The sequence below is a fragment of the Perca flavescens genome, chromosome 14 (genome assembly GCF_004354835.1).
Source record: "Perca flavescens isolate YP-PL-M2 chromosome 14, PFLA_1.0, whole genome shotgun sequence".
Classification (NCBI taxonomy): Eukaryota; Metazoa; Chordata; class Actinopteri; order Perciformes; family Percidae; genus Perca; species Perca flavescens.
In genome coordinates, this window is record NC_041344.1 from 19,436,728 (window position 1) to 19,453,872 (window position 17,145).

Consider the following 17,145-nt stretch of genomic DNA (forward strand, 5'->3'; position numbering starts at 1 on the left):
CAGTTGAATAATAATGTACAAGGGATATGGATCTGTCCCTCCAGTAATCAATAACATCAGTGTAGCAGAGCTCCTCTCTGCGGCCTCTGATGGACCACATTGGACAAATGTCTCCAGTAATGAGAGAGTCGGAGAGAACAAGCTAAGAAAACAAGTCAATAAAAATGATGAGCAGGAAAACTTAGAATAGCTTGCACACATGTTTTCTCTCTCTGCCCCTTTAGCTGCTATTTTGGCACCATTAGATTTGTGATATACTTCTGTAAGACAACATTTTGTCAACAACACCCTTAGAGAACGGCTGAGCTATGGCAGTAGATATTAAAAGACAAGAAGCAGCAAGTATAGTTTCTTTGTTTGTATTGGTTTCCCCCTTAATCCTTTCCTACCTTGAAGATGCTTTGATGATAGCATCATGCATCATAGATGCAGCATAACATTTTTAAATGTTCACAAGCTTCCTCACCTTAAGTCTGATGCTACTATAATGTAGATATAAAGGCAGGAAAACAGGAACAACCAGCACAAGATATATTCATACTTTGAGAAAGGTTAAAGGATAAGTTCCCCCATATAACAAAAAACTTTCTGAATTGGAAATTTGGTTTTATTTGCGAAACTTTTTAGATTATCTGCCACTGACACATATGCTAGCACCCCAATATGAAGGTGAATTACATTTTCATTGACACTCACACTCACAGCAATGAAAAATGAGGCAATGCCCTGGATAATCAGGGCAGCAGTAGCTCAGTCTGTAGGGACTTGGCTTGGGAACCGCAGGGTTCAAGTTCATGTAGTTCCTGTACGGAGTGTGGACTGGTAGCTGGAGAGTTCACTTCCTGGGCACTGCTGAGGTGCCCTTGAGCAAGGCACCATTCCCCCAACTGCTCAGGATGCCTGTAGTGGGCAGCCCCCTTACTCTGCCGTCTCTACATTAGTGCATGTTTGGGGTCCTGTTTGTGCATGTGTGTAATGTATAACAACAACAGAATGTAAAAAAGTAATTATCCCCTGGGGATCAATACAGTATGTCTTCTTCTTATAATCCACAGCCCTCACTGTCAATAGTTTTCATTTGAATTTGGCTGAATTGACCCTGACCCAAACATTATTAGGTGGGCACTGATGAGGGCAGAAGGTGGACAAGTCTGGATGCCTTGCCAACTTGTCTGAGAGCCTGCTGTGGAAGAATGCGTGCCCATATAATCAGTTCAGGCCGTAATCTGATTTGATGAGTGTGTCCTGCTGGATGAGGAGAGGAGCTGCACCCTGCTGGCTGCAGCCCTCAGGCTGCTGTCACACACTCTGTGTGAAGTCTCCGAGAACTTGTAATGAGGCCAGCCAAGTCCTTATCTCTCCTGTTTTTCACGGGCGAGTGTGCATGGAGACACACACACGCACACACACACACAAACACACACACACACACACCTGGCAATGAGTACCTCATGGAATCAAAATACATTGTAAGTGGATAAAAATAGCTACTTTTCCTTGCACTGAAGTTTTGCTGGATTGTTTTCTCCAGCAGCTAAAAGTATGCGCACACACACACACGCACACACACACACACAAACACACACACACACACACACACACACACACACACACACACACACACACTCACTTACCTCGCATTATAGTAGTTCTGTAGTAAGTATCTGTTTAGTTAATACTATCAAAGGTTTTTATCAAACATAATGGTTATTTTTGAGTCTGAATTTTCTTTTGTTATGCAAGTATCCAGTTACTTTCAATCACTTTTTCCTGTGTCTGGCATCATATTGTCATTTTGCTCTGATATTTGAGACTTCTTCTCAAATACATTTGCAGTTCATAATTGATGATACAGTAGGTATGTGGCTTCTTTTACTCCTGTACATTTCATAATGTTTCAGTTTTGATGATATGTAAATATGTTGGGAGTTGATATACTTATATTTTGTAAATCTAAACGTAATCTTATAAAACAATAATTCTAATGTAATTGCAATGCTTTTTTATTGCAAGTTGCTGTCATTTTGTCCAATCTGCATTTGTCTGACCTTATGTAAATTTCCTCTTTCTTCGTCCCTCTCTGTTGTTTTTTCATCTTCCATTCTTGCTAATGGCTGGCTAATTTCATCAGGGCCATCAGCTCCAGTGAGTAATCCCCTTCACAGACGAGCTCTGCTCGGCCAACAACACACCACAGCTTCCCCTCCTAGGTATGGAGCCATTTAAGTGTGACTGTTGACATATATGCATGCTGTGTCTGAGCGAGAGACGGGGTGAGTAAATGAAAGACTGGGTGAAAGGCAGAGCGTTTTCTTTTTTGCCCAAGAGTGTGAGACAGATGGTGTTAGGAACTGACTTACATTTCTAATGAGCACAGGGGCATCAGTATCCGTTCGTGAGTGAACAATCTTCCCCTGAAGATGAAGCTCGGTGGATGTTCCTGGGTTGGGTGGTAGATAGAGCCATCAAGCAGGAAATGGTGTTACACACCGAGGAGTAAGGGAGTGCTACGACCTGTGGCAGGAAATAAATATCCTGTGACACAGCCAGGCATGTAATGGGAAAACCCAGGCACCAAAACCCAAGGGTGCACACACACACAAAGCCAAACTGAGCTAAAATATTCAGCAGAAAAACAAAGGCAGTTCCTTGCTCAATATGGGTCGTCAAATGAATAGTGTTTGACATATTTCTATCCACATAAATATTTAAGGACGATGACTGATTTTGCAGTGATTGATTGGACAATAATTTGAGTTTGGAATTCAAATACTGCTTTACTTTAGATTTACTGTAGTATTGAGATGTTGAGCATATTCTATGGATCAGATGGAATATTGCCTTTTCAAATAGCATTTTCTGCCTCAACATGTAGAAAATGTAACTTAAGCTAAATGGAGAGATTTAAAAGGAGGAAATTTAGCTTTGATAAAGATGTAGGATGACGTTTGAGCTTGAAGCCTGAATACATGAACAATTCAAGAAAGTGTTTGTGTACAGCGGGGTGTCTTTTGAGAAATGACAGCTCTGAAAGTGACACAACATGAGGCTACCAAGGCATTTTCATCAAATGCAATTAAGTTTAGTCTGGGTCTGTTGAGGCCAGTGCCATGTTTTATGTTGCTCTGACTGGAGCGGCAGCAGCTCAGGGTACACCGGCAGGCTGTGCAAGCTGGACAGAAGCAGATGAACCTGGAGTCTCTGGAGGAGGAGATGATGGGACGGATGGCGGAGAAACTATGCACGAGACCTCCCACCCGACCATGAAGTGTGTGAAGAGAACCTTCAGTGACCAAACAATAAATTCAGCATGTAGGAGTGTCTTTGTTACCCATTACTACAGACAGATATGTATGGACTGTCGCTGCACCACTCGGCCTGATGAGGCTTTTTTTTGTTTTTCATTTAACGTTTCATCTAGTGTAAGTTTTTGTAAACTTAGTTTACTGTAGTTATTGTTAGCAGTGGATGAAATCCTATTTATTGCAGTCTACATTGTGTGGATTTAAATTTTTTGAGTTTAGTAGGTGATTTTAACATCTAGCTCTGGTTATAGATTAGTTATGATTTATAATACTACCTGAACGTGTGCTGTTTGAACCTGGCCAAACAGCTAAACAAAGACAATCTAGATGTGGATTGAACAAAATTTCTGCATTTTAAGCATGGGAGGGGTGGCAATGAGCAGATGATAAAAAAAAATGATTTAAAAAAATAATTGCCTGTGTAAAATTGCCTTTGGGATGATTAAAGTCCTGATCTATACACCATCTAACTGCAAATTCCATATAGGCTCTTAACAGAACAAGAATAGAGCACGGTTGTACATCCAGATACTACAGGACACACCATAATCAATGACACCATACTCAAAATCTGTTGATTTTCACTATTGAGGTACACTATATTGAGTAATTTGTGTTGATTCGTCTCTCAAATACTGTTGTGATGTCTTGCTGTTCTTAATCAAGGACTAAACTTTCACCTTTATGTTCAAAACAGCGGTATGATCCTTTAAGTGCATGTGCTTGATGAATGAAGAGGGGAACAGATGGAAAAAGTAGTTATAGTTCTTAAATCTTTAATGTAAACAGCAGTTTTGAGGGGCTTTCAAAAATCCTAAAGAAAAACATTTGAAGGTATTAAATAGGAAGGGGAACATATATAAATCATACTAGAAATAACAACCATGATCTGTTTTTAAATTAAAAAAATACATAGACTTTAAATTTTGTGGCCATATAGTCCCCAACACAGAAAACAGACAAATTCCCTTAACTAAAACACTAACATCTTCTTTGTAATACCAACTACTAGGCAGTTTCACAATTTTAAATTCCCTAAATTATGACCATCTTACAAATGAACAAAATAAAAGCTCAAAATATTGCTTAGGAATGTTGTGTACAGCAGTTATTACAATGGGAGAGACTCAAATGAGGGAGAGACGAGTGTGTGTTTCACAATAGTAGGGCTTTTATGGTTCTTTTGGCAAAGCCACTGTGTAGGTGTGTACAATATGCAATAAGCAGCGGCGGGATAGTAACATTAAAATATTTAAAAGAAAGGCTATGTACTGGAGTACAGTGCCTTGATTTTGAGGATCGACTTATTCTAACAGTCTTCAGTATATGTATAGCAGGACAGAGAGGATATAAGAGACTATTTTCATGAAGTATTCATTTTAAAATGTTCTTCAACCTTCCTTTCAGCCTCTTGGAAAACATTTAGCTGCCACAAATACTGTAAGTGAGAATGTGACAGGAAATACTGCTGGGAAGGTGACGGCAAAACACAAAACCACGTCCCTCCCTGTTCCTGAACTACACAACCATCATTCCTCCCCCCACAGAAGACCTGAGGAAAAACAATAAAGTAAACATAAAAAAGGACAACAAGGAAGCTGAATATCTAAGCATTTGTCTACAATAATCTTCAAGCAAAAAGACTGAGGGCGCCTCGGTCGAGAAGAAGAAGGGAATGTCTCAAACATCAGACACAGGAGGAGAATGAGGAAAAAGACACGGGATGCCCAACGACAGGCCCAACAAATACTTCCTGGTTTCTTGTCTTCATGGCAACCTGATGACTCTATCGAACTCAAGTCCCCCCTTGTGCAGAAAGTCTATTAATATGCACCATTTTCTCTCTTATAAAGACCGAGTGAGAAGCAAGAGGACATTTCTTTCGTTCAATCACAGTTCATTTTTTACATTATATGGTTTTATTTTGTTTTTGTTCCAGTTTATAAGAAAAGGGGATTGGTCCAGTGAGAACAATAGGTGCTGGGTGGGTTTGGATTCGGGCACGTGGGGTCGTTCGTCTAGTTACAGTCGTAAACAAAGTCATAGTTGCTAGGTTCTTTGGGAATCGGGGGAGGGGCCTCTGGAATCTGGATGTTCTCTAGATCCAAGAGGCGGAGCTTCATCTCCATGGAGAGCAGGGTGTCCATATCAGATTTGGTGTACTCGCTGGTCATCTCTTTACCCAGGAGGGCATTTAGACCGTCTGTCCACACGCAGTACTGCAGAGACATGGACAGAGGTAGAGACAAAATAAAATACAATCAAGTACAGACAGAAAGAAACTTACCACAAAACTAAATACTTTCAGAAATCTACAAACTATAATTAATTATGAAATGTTTTTTTAAAGATGCCTGTTGACAGCGTACAGACTCCACCTGGTACAGAGACATGCAGGCATAAAAGAAACTAACCACCAAGGGAGGAACATTTGTGTACACTGTGACTCAGGAGAAATAGAGCAGGGACAACAACTTCTCTTTTGTCCTAAATACAAACTTCTATGTCTAAAAAAACATTTTAAAAAGGCTTCTGATTAAGCACCAAGAAAATGATGTGAATAATGGAAGGAAGTGTACAGTATGTAATATTTCACCATAATCTATGAAAAACAAGAGCACTCCCTTTCAATTTGCCAGACATTATAGTCAATATATTAGGATTATAATTTTCTAGTCTTTGAGGTCAACTCAAAGGTCCACCTGGAGCCAGGTTCTGTGTGAGGTTTCTGCCTGTTAAAAGGAACTTTTTCCTCGCCATCGCCACGCTAAGTGCATGCTCTGTAAATTATAGTGTGTGTTCTAGACCTACTCTATCTGTAAAGTGTCCTATGATAACTTCTGTTAATTTAATTTTAAAATTGAATTGAATCAAACTCCAAGTTAAGTCTCAAGTCAACTGAGACAAGTCCAAGTTAAACAGGGTTGGGTAATATAGTCACTGTGAGACAATATACATTTGTGTATCATCACTAGCTATGCCTTAAATATGTACACTATACTTGTTTACTTGAGAAAAACCTATCTCTTTGTGCGGTCACACATTTTCCACAGCCGCAGGGCTGCTACTTTTGGCTTACCTCATGCTTGTCAGGAGCAATAAAGTTTAAATATTCGTCCGACTCATAGAGGACAGAGAAGGCCAGCTCTAACACCTCCTGGAGAGAGGACAGAGTGAAAGGCAGAGAGGGAGGAGTGAGTAAGAGAAAGTGCGGGAGATACAGACAGTGACAGAGTGAAGGAGGTTGGATGAGAGATAATAGAGAAAAAAAAGGGTGCAAGAAAAAATAAAAAAGGAACAGGTGAGATTTACACAACAATGCTGCCATACCAATGCAATCCCTCTCTTCTCTTCACGTCTTGTTACAACAGCTGCACATCAACTCATCAGGTATCAGCAAGCTCAAAGAGAGAAATGAAAGAAAAAATACCTAACCCCTTTGGAAAATGCCTGGGAAGGCTGGAAATATGATGTGATATGAATTTCGGTGTATTCCCTCAAAATCCACTATGGTCCACTGTAGGAAATGATTTGAATGCAGTGTGAGGACAAAACAGGTACACCGACACGACATTTGTATACATGAAAGCCATTCATTATAAAATGCTTGCTTGCGATTAGCGTGAAATTAGCGATTTATAAAGGCAGCAGGTAGGTCAGAGTCAGAGACTGGGACTGCAGCCGAGGTGCACTTTGTGAGGGAAAGCTTGAAAGATGTAGTTCTGCTGTGGGATTTGTCGCAGATCGGGAGGCGCAGAAAAAAAAAAAAGATGTTGTGATGCTGAAATATAAATACTTATTACTGAAGTAATGGGAGTTATCACTTATTTGGACATTTATTACTCAATACAAACTTTTCATTCATTGAAAATAATTGAATTAATCTACGAGCAGCTTATGTTCAATACATTTGGAAAAGTTTTGGAAATGTAGTCAGAAAACACTGCTTGCCACCTCACTCTCCCACCTCTGTCTCAGTGTCCCACAAATGGTCCACATGCCAGCTCTGCTTTGAAGCCCGTAGAGGTGCCTTTGGCTGGCCTTGTAACAGTGAGTAATGAAATGTGCTTGTGTTCTCATTCACAAGGCTGGGACAGGCCTGCTAGACGGCTCACAGACCCCCCTCGGGTCATTCCCCTAGACCTGCGCTTATCGACAAGGTAATAAAGGAGACAAAGCAGGGAGGAGGCGTGCTCCTTTGTCTTCAAGGCTATTTATCCAAGATCCAATATTTCAGAGTCCCGTGGGTGAGGGGGGCGAAGGTTTGCAGAGGCAAAGTGCAGGCGAGGAAGGGCTGATGTGTACACAGACAAGACGGCTCTTTCATCTTGGTTAAGGCACTGCAGAGGGCACGCCGATGTGTTACTTTCAAATTTAAACAGCAAAGAAACAATGGTGGCATGTGTTTTTTGGCGGCTCTTGTGTTATTTGTGTCTGCAGCGACTATTCTGTGATTTCTTTCCTACACAATGCCGCTAACAGACACGTCTCTCTTTGCTGACCACTGAGACGCAAGTTATTGTGTTATTTCCCAAAGCAAAATGATGTAACTGACATCATGTTATGCAACCATCAAGCACACAGAAACACGTTCTCTCGCCTAGATACACACCCACCCGCCCACACGTGTGCACGCGTACGTGTTTTCTCCAGCAGCTAAAAGTATGAAAATGTGCACACACACACACACACACACACACACACACACACACACACACACACACACACACACACACACACACACACACACACACACACACACACACACACACACACACACACACCTTGTTTTGCTTCAGGGCTCCCTTCTCCTTCATGTGAGGACAGTCTTTGCCGGTGATAACAGCTTTGATATCAGCCACAGGCACTGCAGAGAGGACAGAAGTGAGTTCACAATAACAACAACATCCTTGTGACAACTGTGTCATCCCAGTGTGGCTGGTTTATTCAACTGATTAAAAGTTAAAATTCTCCCCACATCTGTCACTGTGCATCATACAAGTAAAAGTGATTAACACTGACTCTTAAAGCCAGCAGTCAGTGTCAGTCGCTTGTCCACACTGTGTTTTGGGGCTATGTCGGTCTTCAGTGAGGATAGAGACTTTAGACTTGTATAAAATACATAATTGAATGAATATCGTGAGCAGCAACAAAAACTACATACTGTGTCACAATAGTGGGTAAAGACTATCAATACTTTTACTTGACACTCACGTTTGTCCTGTAAAGAGTCGTGGGGCACTTCGCCCTGAGGGCTCTCTTCCAAATCTCCATAGTGCAGGACTTTATGGTTCGGAGACAGGCGGCAATACCAAAACTTATCTGGAAAAAAAACATGAGAAAGGAAGACAGAGTGGAGAAAGAGAGATTTAAAGGAGTTATGAAATAAATCAGCAGCTGGCATTAAATATCATATGGGATTGCATGAGTCATCAACAGGAGAGAAAATTAGCATGGCAAAAAAATCTGTGACAAAAGAAAACCACAGATGGGCCATGATGCTCTGCATGAGGGGGGGGATCTTGATGGGCAACAATACAGACAGGTGGCCTTCACCATTTAAATAATGATTTAACAACAATCACACACTGAAGTCAAGACCACAGTACATCCAGGGTTTCTTTGTTGGGCTCAAATGAGGGAAAGATGAAACCTTAACTGTGACTTGATGACATTTATTTTCTTTTAATAGGAAAACAAGATTGAAACATCTACAAGGTCCACTGCAGAGGCACAAGACACCAAATGCCTACTCAAGGTTATTTACAATGTAGTAAACAGAGCTTAAAATGTACAACTGAAATAAAAAAACTTTTCATATCCAGTTTTTGATACTGTGTCAAAAGGTGAGGATGCAACTAAAGGGCCATTTTGAAGGCTGTACTTGATGGTTTTGTATTGGACCATGGGCAAAATATTACTGAAAAAAACAAGTCATGTCAGGCCCGACAAACCGCAGATTCCGCAATAGCGGAACCCAAAATTGGACGGCAGCAGGGCAAACGCCAGGAAATAAGGCAACGCACAAGCTGCAAAGGTAGTGAATTGCAATTGCAAATGTCCCGTTTACATACATTGGGTTATAGGCTAAAACACGTCAACCTTGATTATAGTGCCCCATATTGGCCAATCTTCACTGAATTTGGTACAGAGCCTTAGAGTGGCATGGCAAACAAGAATCTCAAGTTTTGTGTTGATAGCATTTACTTTGACCGAGACATGCTAAAGGTCGTGTTTGGTCGCTAGCTTCAAAAATATGTTCGTAATTTCAACATTTTCTAACAGATCAAAATTCTTTTGATAGCTTTATGTCAGTGTGTACATTTTTGTGCCTGAGGTCCCGGCAGGGTGCTGAACCAGTCCTGCAAATGGCACAACCCCACCATGCACGGTTTAGGTTGTAGGGACACTTTTAGTGGTGGAAGAAGATGGAAGAAGAAGAATAATCTTAGCGATTACAATAGGGTTCCCAGGGGCACCCGGATAGCTCAGTTGGTAGAGCGGGCACCCATATATAGAGGTTTACTTCTCAACGCAGAGGCCCTTTGCTGCATGTCATTCCCCCCTCTCTCCCCTTTCACGTCTTCAGCTGTCCTGTCAAATAAAGGCCTAAAAATGCAAAAAAGTAAAAACAAAAACAACAATAGGGTCTTGCATATGCGGGATCACAGCCTCCTCAGGCAGACCCCTAAAAGGATTTAGGAGCCTAAAATGATGTGGTGCAAGTACAGGATAGAGTAATCACAACTTCATCTGGCTGTATTATGCATGCAAGACAAGACTTTTACACACACACTTTCTAAAAACGTTTTAGTGCAAAATGCAGGATAGTGACACAGGACAGTTTTAACAGAAAACTCTTGAAATAGGTTTTATTGTAATATGATTATGGTCAAGCTTTGTTAAAGGCTGGACAGAATTTGAACAAGACATCAAAATACGCAAAAATACATAATTGCTGATCAAGTTTAGTGTGTTTTTCTCTTGGCTGATGTGATGTGCAATCCTCCAGCAGCCTGTAACTACCAGCTGTGTCTGCAAAGCGCAGCCAGCCTGGTGTTCTTTAGTGGTTTCCTGCCAAGGTGGGCACCGAGCTGAGCTGGCAGTGAGCGGGCACAGACTGGGGAGGTCTGGCTGGCACAGTCCAAATCCTAATTGCTGAAAATAGACAGTTGGCGGTGCCAGGCTGGTGCAGAGTGGCAGCAGTTCACGGGGAACGAGAGATGTGTCCCGGGGGCTGTGAGGGGAGCAATGTTTTGGGAGAGGATGCTAACAACTGTTCAGCTTAACGGATAGCGTGACTGATTTGTGTGTGCATGCGTGTATACACACACACACGCACATATGTTCTTCCTTAGGCATCAAGACGCTGTACTGTATCTCTATCTTGAATTTAATTTCATTCTTGTATCATTTAAACTATAACTGTCTTAATCTTATTCAGCTGCCAGAACATGGGGGGGAACGGCATGGTAAGATTCAACAGAATCAGGCCAAATATCCAGATTTACTTTCCCTTTAGTGCAGCATTTATATAAAGGGACACTCTCCTGAGTCCCATGTTACTTGTCAGTACCGTGCACTTAAGAGACTGTACAGGTATTGCTCTTTCTTCCAAACTTTAAAACACCATCAACCTGAGCTCTTAGAGAGAAGCATCCTCTTGTAATGGACAGAATGGCACTTTGGAAGGTAGAGAGAAGAGTCATCTGCACTGAAGTCAGCCAAATTAATATTTGATATAGGTACTTGAGTCCCTGCAGGCTGAAGGACTTTGAAATAGTTGTACAAGATGCTGAGGGAGAAGTGGGAGAAGGAGGGAGGAAGGAGGGGAGCACATTTTATGTATGTAAAAAAGATAGGATAGGACACATAACAGTTAAAAAAGTAAAAAGATTTAAGTAAAATAAAAGTATTGTGAAAGTGTATCTGAGTACAAAAGGCAAGACAAAATTCCACCAATGATCCAAGTTCTGGCATTATATATGCAACACCCTGGTTTTCATTTAACGTCTCATTTCATGTCAACCCCAAGTGAAAATTAAACTTGCCATAGCGCTCCTTTTATTCTTGTTCAGTTCTGCAAGACAAAGTGCTCTTCAAATTGTCAATGCATGGATATATTGCAGTCATGTATGGGTGGAAAGGAAGAGAGATGAGATTGAGGGAGACGGATGAAGGAAGGTGGTATATATTCACATATGCTCGCAGAAAAAATACAGGCAAACCAAAAGAAAAAGCAGGTCCTTGACTCTTTCCTCACAGGCAAAGACAGCTACAGCTAGCTTGTAGCAGGCAGACAACTCCCCTACAATCAGCGTGCTGTTGCAGCAGATTAAAGCCAGTGTAACCATAAAGGCTAGTGTGCTAAATTAAATCACGAACTGCTTTACAATTGTATGCTATACGACAGTTTGCCGGTGTACTGCTCCTGAATGGATAATGTTTTTATTTCTGTGTTTAGTATGTGTGCTGGTGTGTGTCCTCATTTCTTTGACAAGGAATCTAGGATTTCCAAAGCAACAAACTTGATATGGTAATATGATACTATTCACAGCATATATACACAGTATAAATCAGGCGACTGCACAGTGAAGACGATACTTGATGTGGGTGATGCTTTCCACCTAAACATTTTATTTTGGTCAGTTTCTGTAATCCAGCTTTGACAACATCTGGATGACAGCTGCCAAGACAAATTGGGACCAGGCTTTCAAAATGCCAGAATGCATTGGTGTCATTAGAAAAAACTCCACCTGATTGTGCTCAATTTGATTTGACTTATTGGAAGTACAGTTCCTGCGGGGAAGCTGATGACAGTAACGCAATAACAACAAACCAACCTGAGCTTGTCACTGTTTTTTATTTTTTTTTATTTCATGCATTTTTATGTAGACAGTGAGGGGTGAAGTAAAAGTGTCAGAGAGAGGACAGAAGAGTGAACGGATCAGGTCTCAACCGGATTAAATCCTCTTTGACCGAGAAACAGCATATTTCACAGCCTTAATGCTTCTACTGCTACTCCTCTCTCTTCCCTTTCTAGTGGCAGCGAGTGTGAAACATCCACCGTACCACAAATAGACTGACTTATGTTATGTCTCTGCAAAACATACACTGCTTTATCATTTTCACTACACCCTACTGTACTGTTGAGCCCGGGGTTACCGCAGTCTGCTCTTTTCTCAAAGCTTTGTCTAGAATGTTTTTTTTTAAGTGTGTATAATGCTGCGTTCAGGCAGGGAAGCAGCGATATCGCGATTTGCCGCAGGGCTGTGCGGCAGGGGGAGTGTCAATGAACCAGCCCGACTTTATATTTCACAACTACTGTTTTCTGTCAGATCGTTTATACATCTTGACGTTTCTGACCGCACTTGAAGGCAGCTCCACGGAGAAAGAGAGAAAGAAAACAGACGAGTGAGACTGTGCTTTGTTGTTTGGCAAACATTCAGCTTTTACACAAACTCCTGGACAGTTCAGTGCTTTTGTTTCGTGTTTTAAAACTTTCTCGTGGCAGCGATAGAGGCAGTGATGTTTCCTGTTTACTGTACGGGATTCTCACACCGCCTCAAAACCGACTGACAAGTCTAATCGCCGGTTACATGACTGGCCACCGCAGCGTGATGTGGGGTTGCGTTTCTCCAAAAGCTGAGTTGATCTCAACTCCCCCCCGCGCCAAACCCTGCCGCAGCCTAAATGCACCGCATTAGGCGCATCCATTCAAAATGAATGGAAAGACCTGTGTTTTTGTGTCGTCTGCTTGATGGCTGGCCGACTCAGGCTGTGTGAATGCCTACTAAATGTGTGTTCCCCCTGCTTTTTGTTTTGTGTGCAGTACCTTTTGTATTTCTTTGCATGCCATATGCAGAGGCAAAAGAATGGAAAACAGTGTGTTTGTGTAAGACATAAAGACATGTGTACTGCAGTTCTGTATGTGTTGAGTAAAAAAAGGGCATGCTGTTATATGTCTCTGCCTTGGAGGCTGACAGAGCCAGGAAAATGTGTGTCAACTATCATGACAGCAGATCCACAGCAGCACAGAGCTTCAAAGATCCCCTGTGATACACATTTCCTGTGGGATTTTCGTAAAAAGCAGAGGGAATAAGGCTATAAGTGGGGGGTTGCGGAGAGTAGGTATGAAGAACAAACAGACAGAGGGAAAGAGAAGGATTGCCCAGGTGAACAAAGCAGAGGGAGACTTGCATGCCTGTGTGGTTATGATCTGTGGATGTATGCATGTTAATACATGTGCGTCTCACCTTGCCTCCTGCGACTACTGATTTTCCTGAAGCAGGTTCCATCACACAATCTGTTGAGCCTCTGCTGTTTGATCAACTCCATGATCTCGGGCTGGATCTTCTCTCTCAGCTCCCTTTAGAAAAAAAACAGAAAATTAATACATTGTTGGTTTAAGAGAATTATCTCAATACACATAAACCACACCCTTCCAGATGTGGAGAGCGACAGCGAGGTACAAGATGCTCAGAGACCTGGAAGTAGTTTATTATAATTAATACATTTCCCAGGTTTTCTGGGAGTGTGCAATATTCACCTGACTGGCAAAATCCCTGAGATTATGGCTGACAGGAGGGAAAAGAGAATGCAAAACGCACAGATATACTTCCACATATGCATCGACATGTCCACACGCTCAGAAATATGTCATGTAACGTCCCAAAAGGCTGATCAGTGGGAATCTACGCCGCTTCAGCACAGATTCTGTCATTTATTCATGCTTCTACATGTATTCGTCTGTGTTGCATATGAATGTGGAGCACACAGCACTAGTCAACATGAATTATGAATCTGCCCAAGCAGTGCTGCTGCTCCCCATCAACATTATACTTTAGTGTTTTCTCATCCATTATCTTTTTGTTATTTTTCTTTCTTTAGAAAAGTGCAGAGTTTGACAGGATTTCAGGTTTTCTAGTCACATAAAACATTTCTATCATTTTCTTGTATTTCCCCTTGCTGCGGTGTTCTTTGATCACATTTTCGTCCTCCTTTCTCTTCCTCTCCTCCAGGCTCATCCACTCTTGTCTCCCTTCATCCGTCTCCCCGCTCCGCCTCTCCGTTTTCCTCATCAGTGACTCCAGTCATTACATTGATCTGTGGTCGGACCTTCACTATGACATCTTTAAAGTAGCAGCTAGTGGGGAAGGCGTGGCTCATGGCAGGAAGGATGGATGATGATGGCTCCCCTTTACCGCCTCATGTGCTATCCTTCTGATGGAGATAGACACGTGAGACTGTTCTTGTCCGAGAGTTTCAGATGGTTTTGCTGCCCTTCTTAGGAAGTTGCTCCAGTTTAAATTTAAACTGATTCTTTCTGGCAAATGCAGAAAATCACAATTGAATTAAAGGGATGAGGTGTTGTACTGGTAGACCTCTATAAAGGAAGCACTCTGGTTGGTGTCAGGTATTTAACTGATTCAAGAAGTGAGTCACAAAAACCCGTTTCCAGCTTTTAAAAAATGTTACAGTCCCAACACAGTATATCAGTAAAATATTTAAGCACGTGTGGAGAAGGGAATCAATAATCATTTATGTTAAAGTGCTCATATTACGCTCATTTTCAGGTTCATAATTGTATTTAGAGGTTAAATCAGAATAGGTTTACATGGTTTAATTTTCAAAAAACACCATATTTTTGTTGTACTGCACATTGCTGCAGCTCCTCTTTTCACCATGTGTGTTGAGCTCTCTGTTTTAGCTACAGAGTGAGACATCTCACTTCTGTTCCATCTTTGTTGGGAGTCACACACGCGCAGTAGCTAGATAAGGACTACTACCCAATCAGTTGCAGAGTATGAGGGCGTGCCATGATAGCAGCTAGGCGAGCATTATAACATGTGTTACAAAGTGACGCACGTTTGTCACGGAAGTAAAAGCTGGACTACAATAGAGCAGTTTGGAGCAGTTTGTGAACAGTGTTTTCTGTTGGAAATGGTAAGTCCCTTTGAGGTTGACTTTGGGTTTTTTCACTTTGTAAACCTATAACATGCACAAAAAAGATATATAACACAATAAAAGGAAAGGGAAAAAGCCAAAAAGCATAATATGAGCACTTTAAAACCGCTTTTCATCCGAATTTTCTGGGGAGTGTATTAAAATGAATGCGTATCCTCGGGAGTTCTGAGTTGACCTGCTGCATGAATTCTTTATGTGATGTCGATTTTGTTTTTTGGTGTAAGCAACTTTCAGTACATGCAAAACTTTCCACATACATTGCAACAAACCGTAATTATAGCAGAAATACCTCGGAGAGTTGTTTACAGGAGTCAAAATGATATCAAATGAAAAAAAGCTCTACAGAAGACAGCTTTGATCTGAAGCCATAATAGGTTGTCTTCGCCTTCTTTTGATGTAGCCATTTTCTACAATAATTGATGGCAGAAAACTGTCAGCACTTACAGCAGGCAATATAAAGCTCCTTTAAATCTGCGGTCTGACACGCTCTGCTCATTATGTTCATAAGTCATGACTGTGCTGTATTTATTAGAGGAAAGTTACACCCTCGGGTAGTCTCACACTGTTGAAGAGAGACTCATCAGCCTGTGATGTTCAATGCTTTCCAACAGTCATTCTGGAATAAAATGTTAAAATGTTCTTCTTCATTTCAGCATCTAATTCCCCCTGAGATTGAGTGTGAACTTGTTGCATTCTTCTGTACTCTGTTTTTTCCTAGTTAATACAGGGGTTTCAATGTGTTATACTTAATAAAAAAGTATAGATAAGATAACTACATAATTTTGGGGTACATTTTTCCGCAACTCCTTTTCGCTTTTGTTCTGCTTTCTCCGATAGGATTAATTGGTTGCTAAAGTTTGGTTTCTCCCTTCCAATATCGATTCAATAAGCCCTTGGCTCAGCATTGATTACTGTTCAGAGGGACAAGCTCTCTCTGTGAAACGATTTTCCAATAGTGCTAGCTACTCCATTAAATACAGAGAGGACAAAACGATGTTCTCCATTACAGGCCCTGCATCCAGGATCAGTCAATGAATGATCTATTACAGACTAGCTCTCCACGCTTAGTGAGCTGGAGGGTCGTTAATGGAGTATTCACTGGGAAGGCCATTTGCAGGCAATTTGAATTCAATGCATATTTTCAATCATGTGAGGAGAGCGCAGGTGCATGTATGCCAGTAGCTGGCCTTTGGTTGACAAACGGAAAGGAGAAAAAAGAAGCGATTACACACATATTAATGACCATGGCTCTTTTTTGTAGATGCAAATTATGTCCTCATTTGAGTTAAGCCCTGATTAGGTAGATGAAGAGAAGGTAAATATCACTGAGCAGTTCTTCTGACTCTACAGAAAATGTCTTACTTGTATTCAAAGTGGATTTTTCTCTAAAAAAAGCTGCCAGACATACAATATGCATGAATACATTTTTAGTTTAGTTTAGTTACCATCTCGACTTCAGATATATATAACCCTTTGACAAATGTGTCAACATCATACTGATCATTGATTACTCGACTCACAGGATGGGGCGGGACTGGAAGTCTTCCTGATTCATCCTTTCGGACTGGCGTATCTTCAGGATCTCTGTGTAGCTCAGGTTCTGCAGGCGACTCTTGAACTGGTCCAGAGAATTAGGCTTAAGAGTCAGCGCTCGCATTATCTGCTCCCTCACCACCTGCATTACCTGCAGAGGAGAAGAGGCAGAGAAGGGCAGCATGAGATCATCATGGATAGAGGAGCCATACAGGATGTAGAAATAGTGTGTGTATATTGGCCACAGACAAAGTCCGTACAGTCAGGAAGTCAAAACTAACCCTCATCCTATTTTGGGGGGTCAGGGGAGCATATAAACTTCTGTTCACTTCCCGACAGG

At 41.4% G+C, this 17,145-nt stretch overlaps 1 protein-coding gene across 5 annotated transcripts in view; it reads right to left on the reverse strand.

The window, feature by feature from the left end:
• Positions 1 to 4,064: 4,064 nt before the first annotated feature.
• Positions 4,065 to 17,145, reverse strand: part of elmo1 (engulfment and cell motility 1 (ced-12 homolog, C. elegans)) — a 111,474-nt gene continuing 98,393 nt past the window's right edge. For 3 of the 5 annotated variants that reach the window (XM_028597334.1, XM_028597332.1, XM_028597335.1), the window contains exons 17-22: positions 16,793 to 16,956; positions 13,562 to 13,674; positions 8,520 to 8,627; positions 8,090 to 8,172; positions 6,385 to 6,462; positions 4,065 to 5,524 (exon numbers count right to left, since the gene is read on the reverse strand). In XM_028597334.1, coding sequence (XP_028453135.1) covers positions 5,324 to 5,524; positions 6,385 to 6,462; positions 8,090 to 8,172; positions 8,520 to 8,627; positions 13,562 to 13,674; positions 16,793 to 16,956 — 747 coding nt within the window. In that variant the 3' untranslated portion in view covers positions 4,065 to 5,323. The other 2 variants (XM_028597336.1, XM_028597337.1) reach the window with 2 other exon arrangements.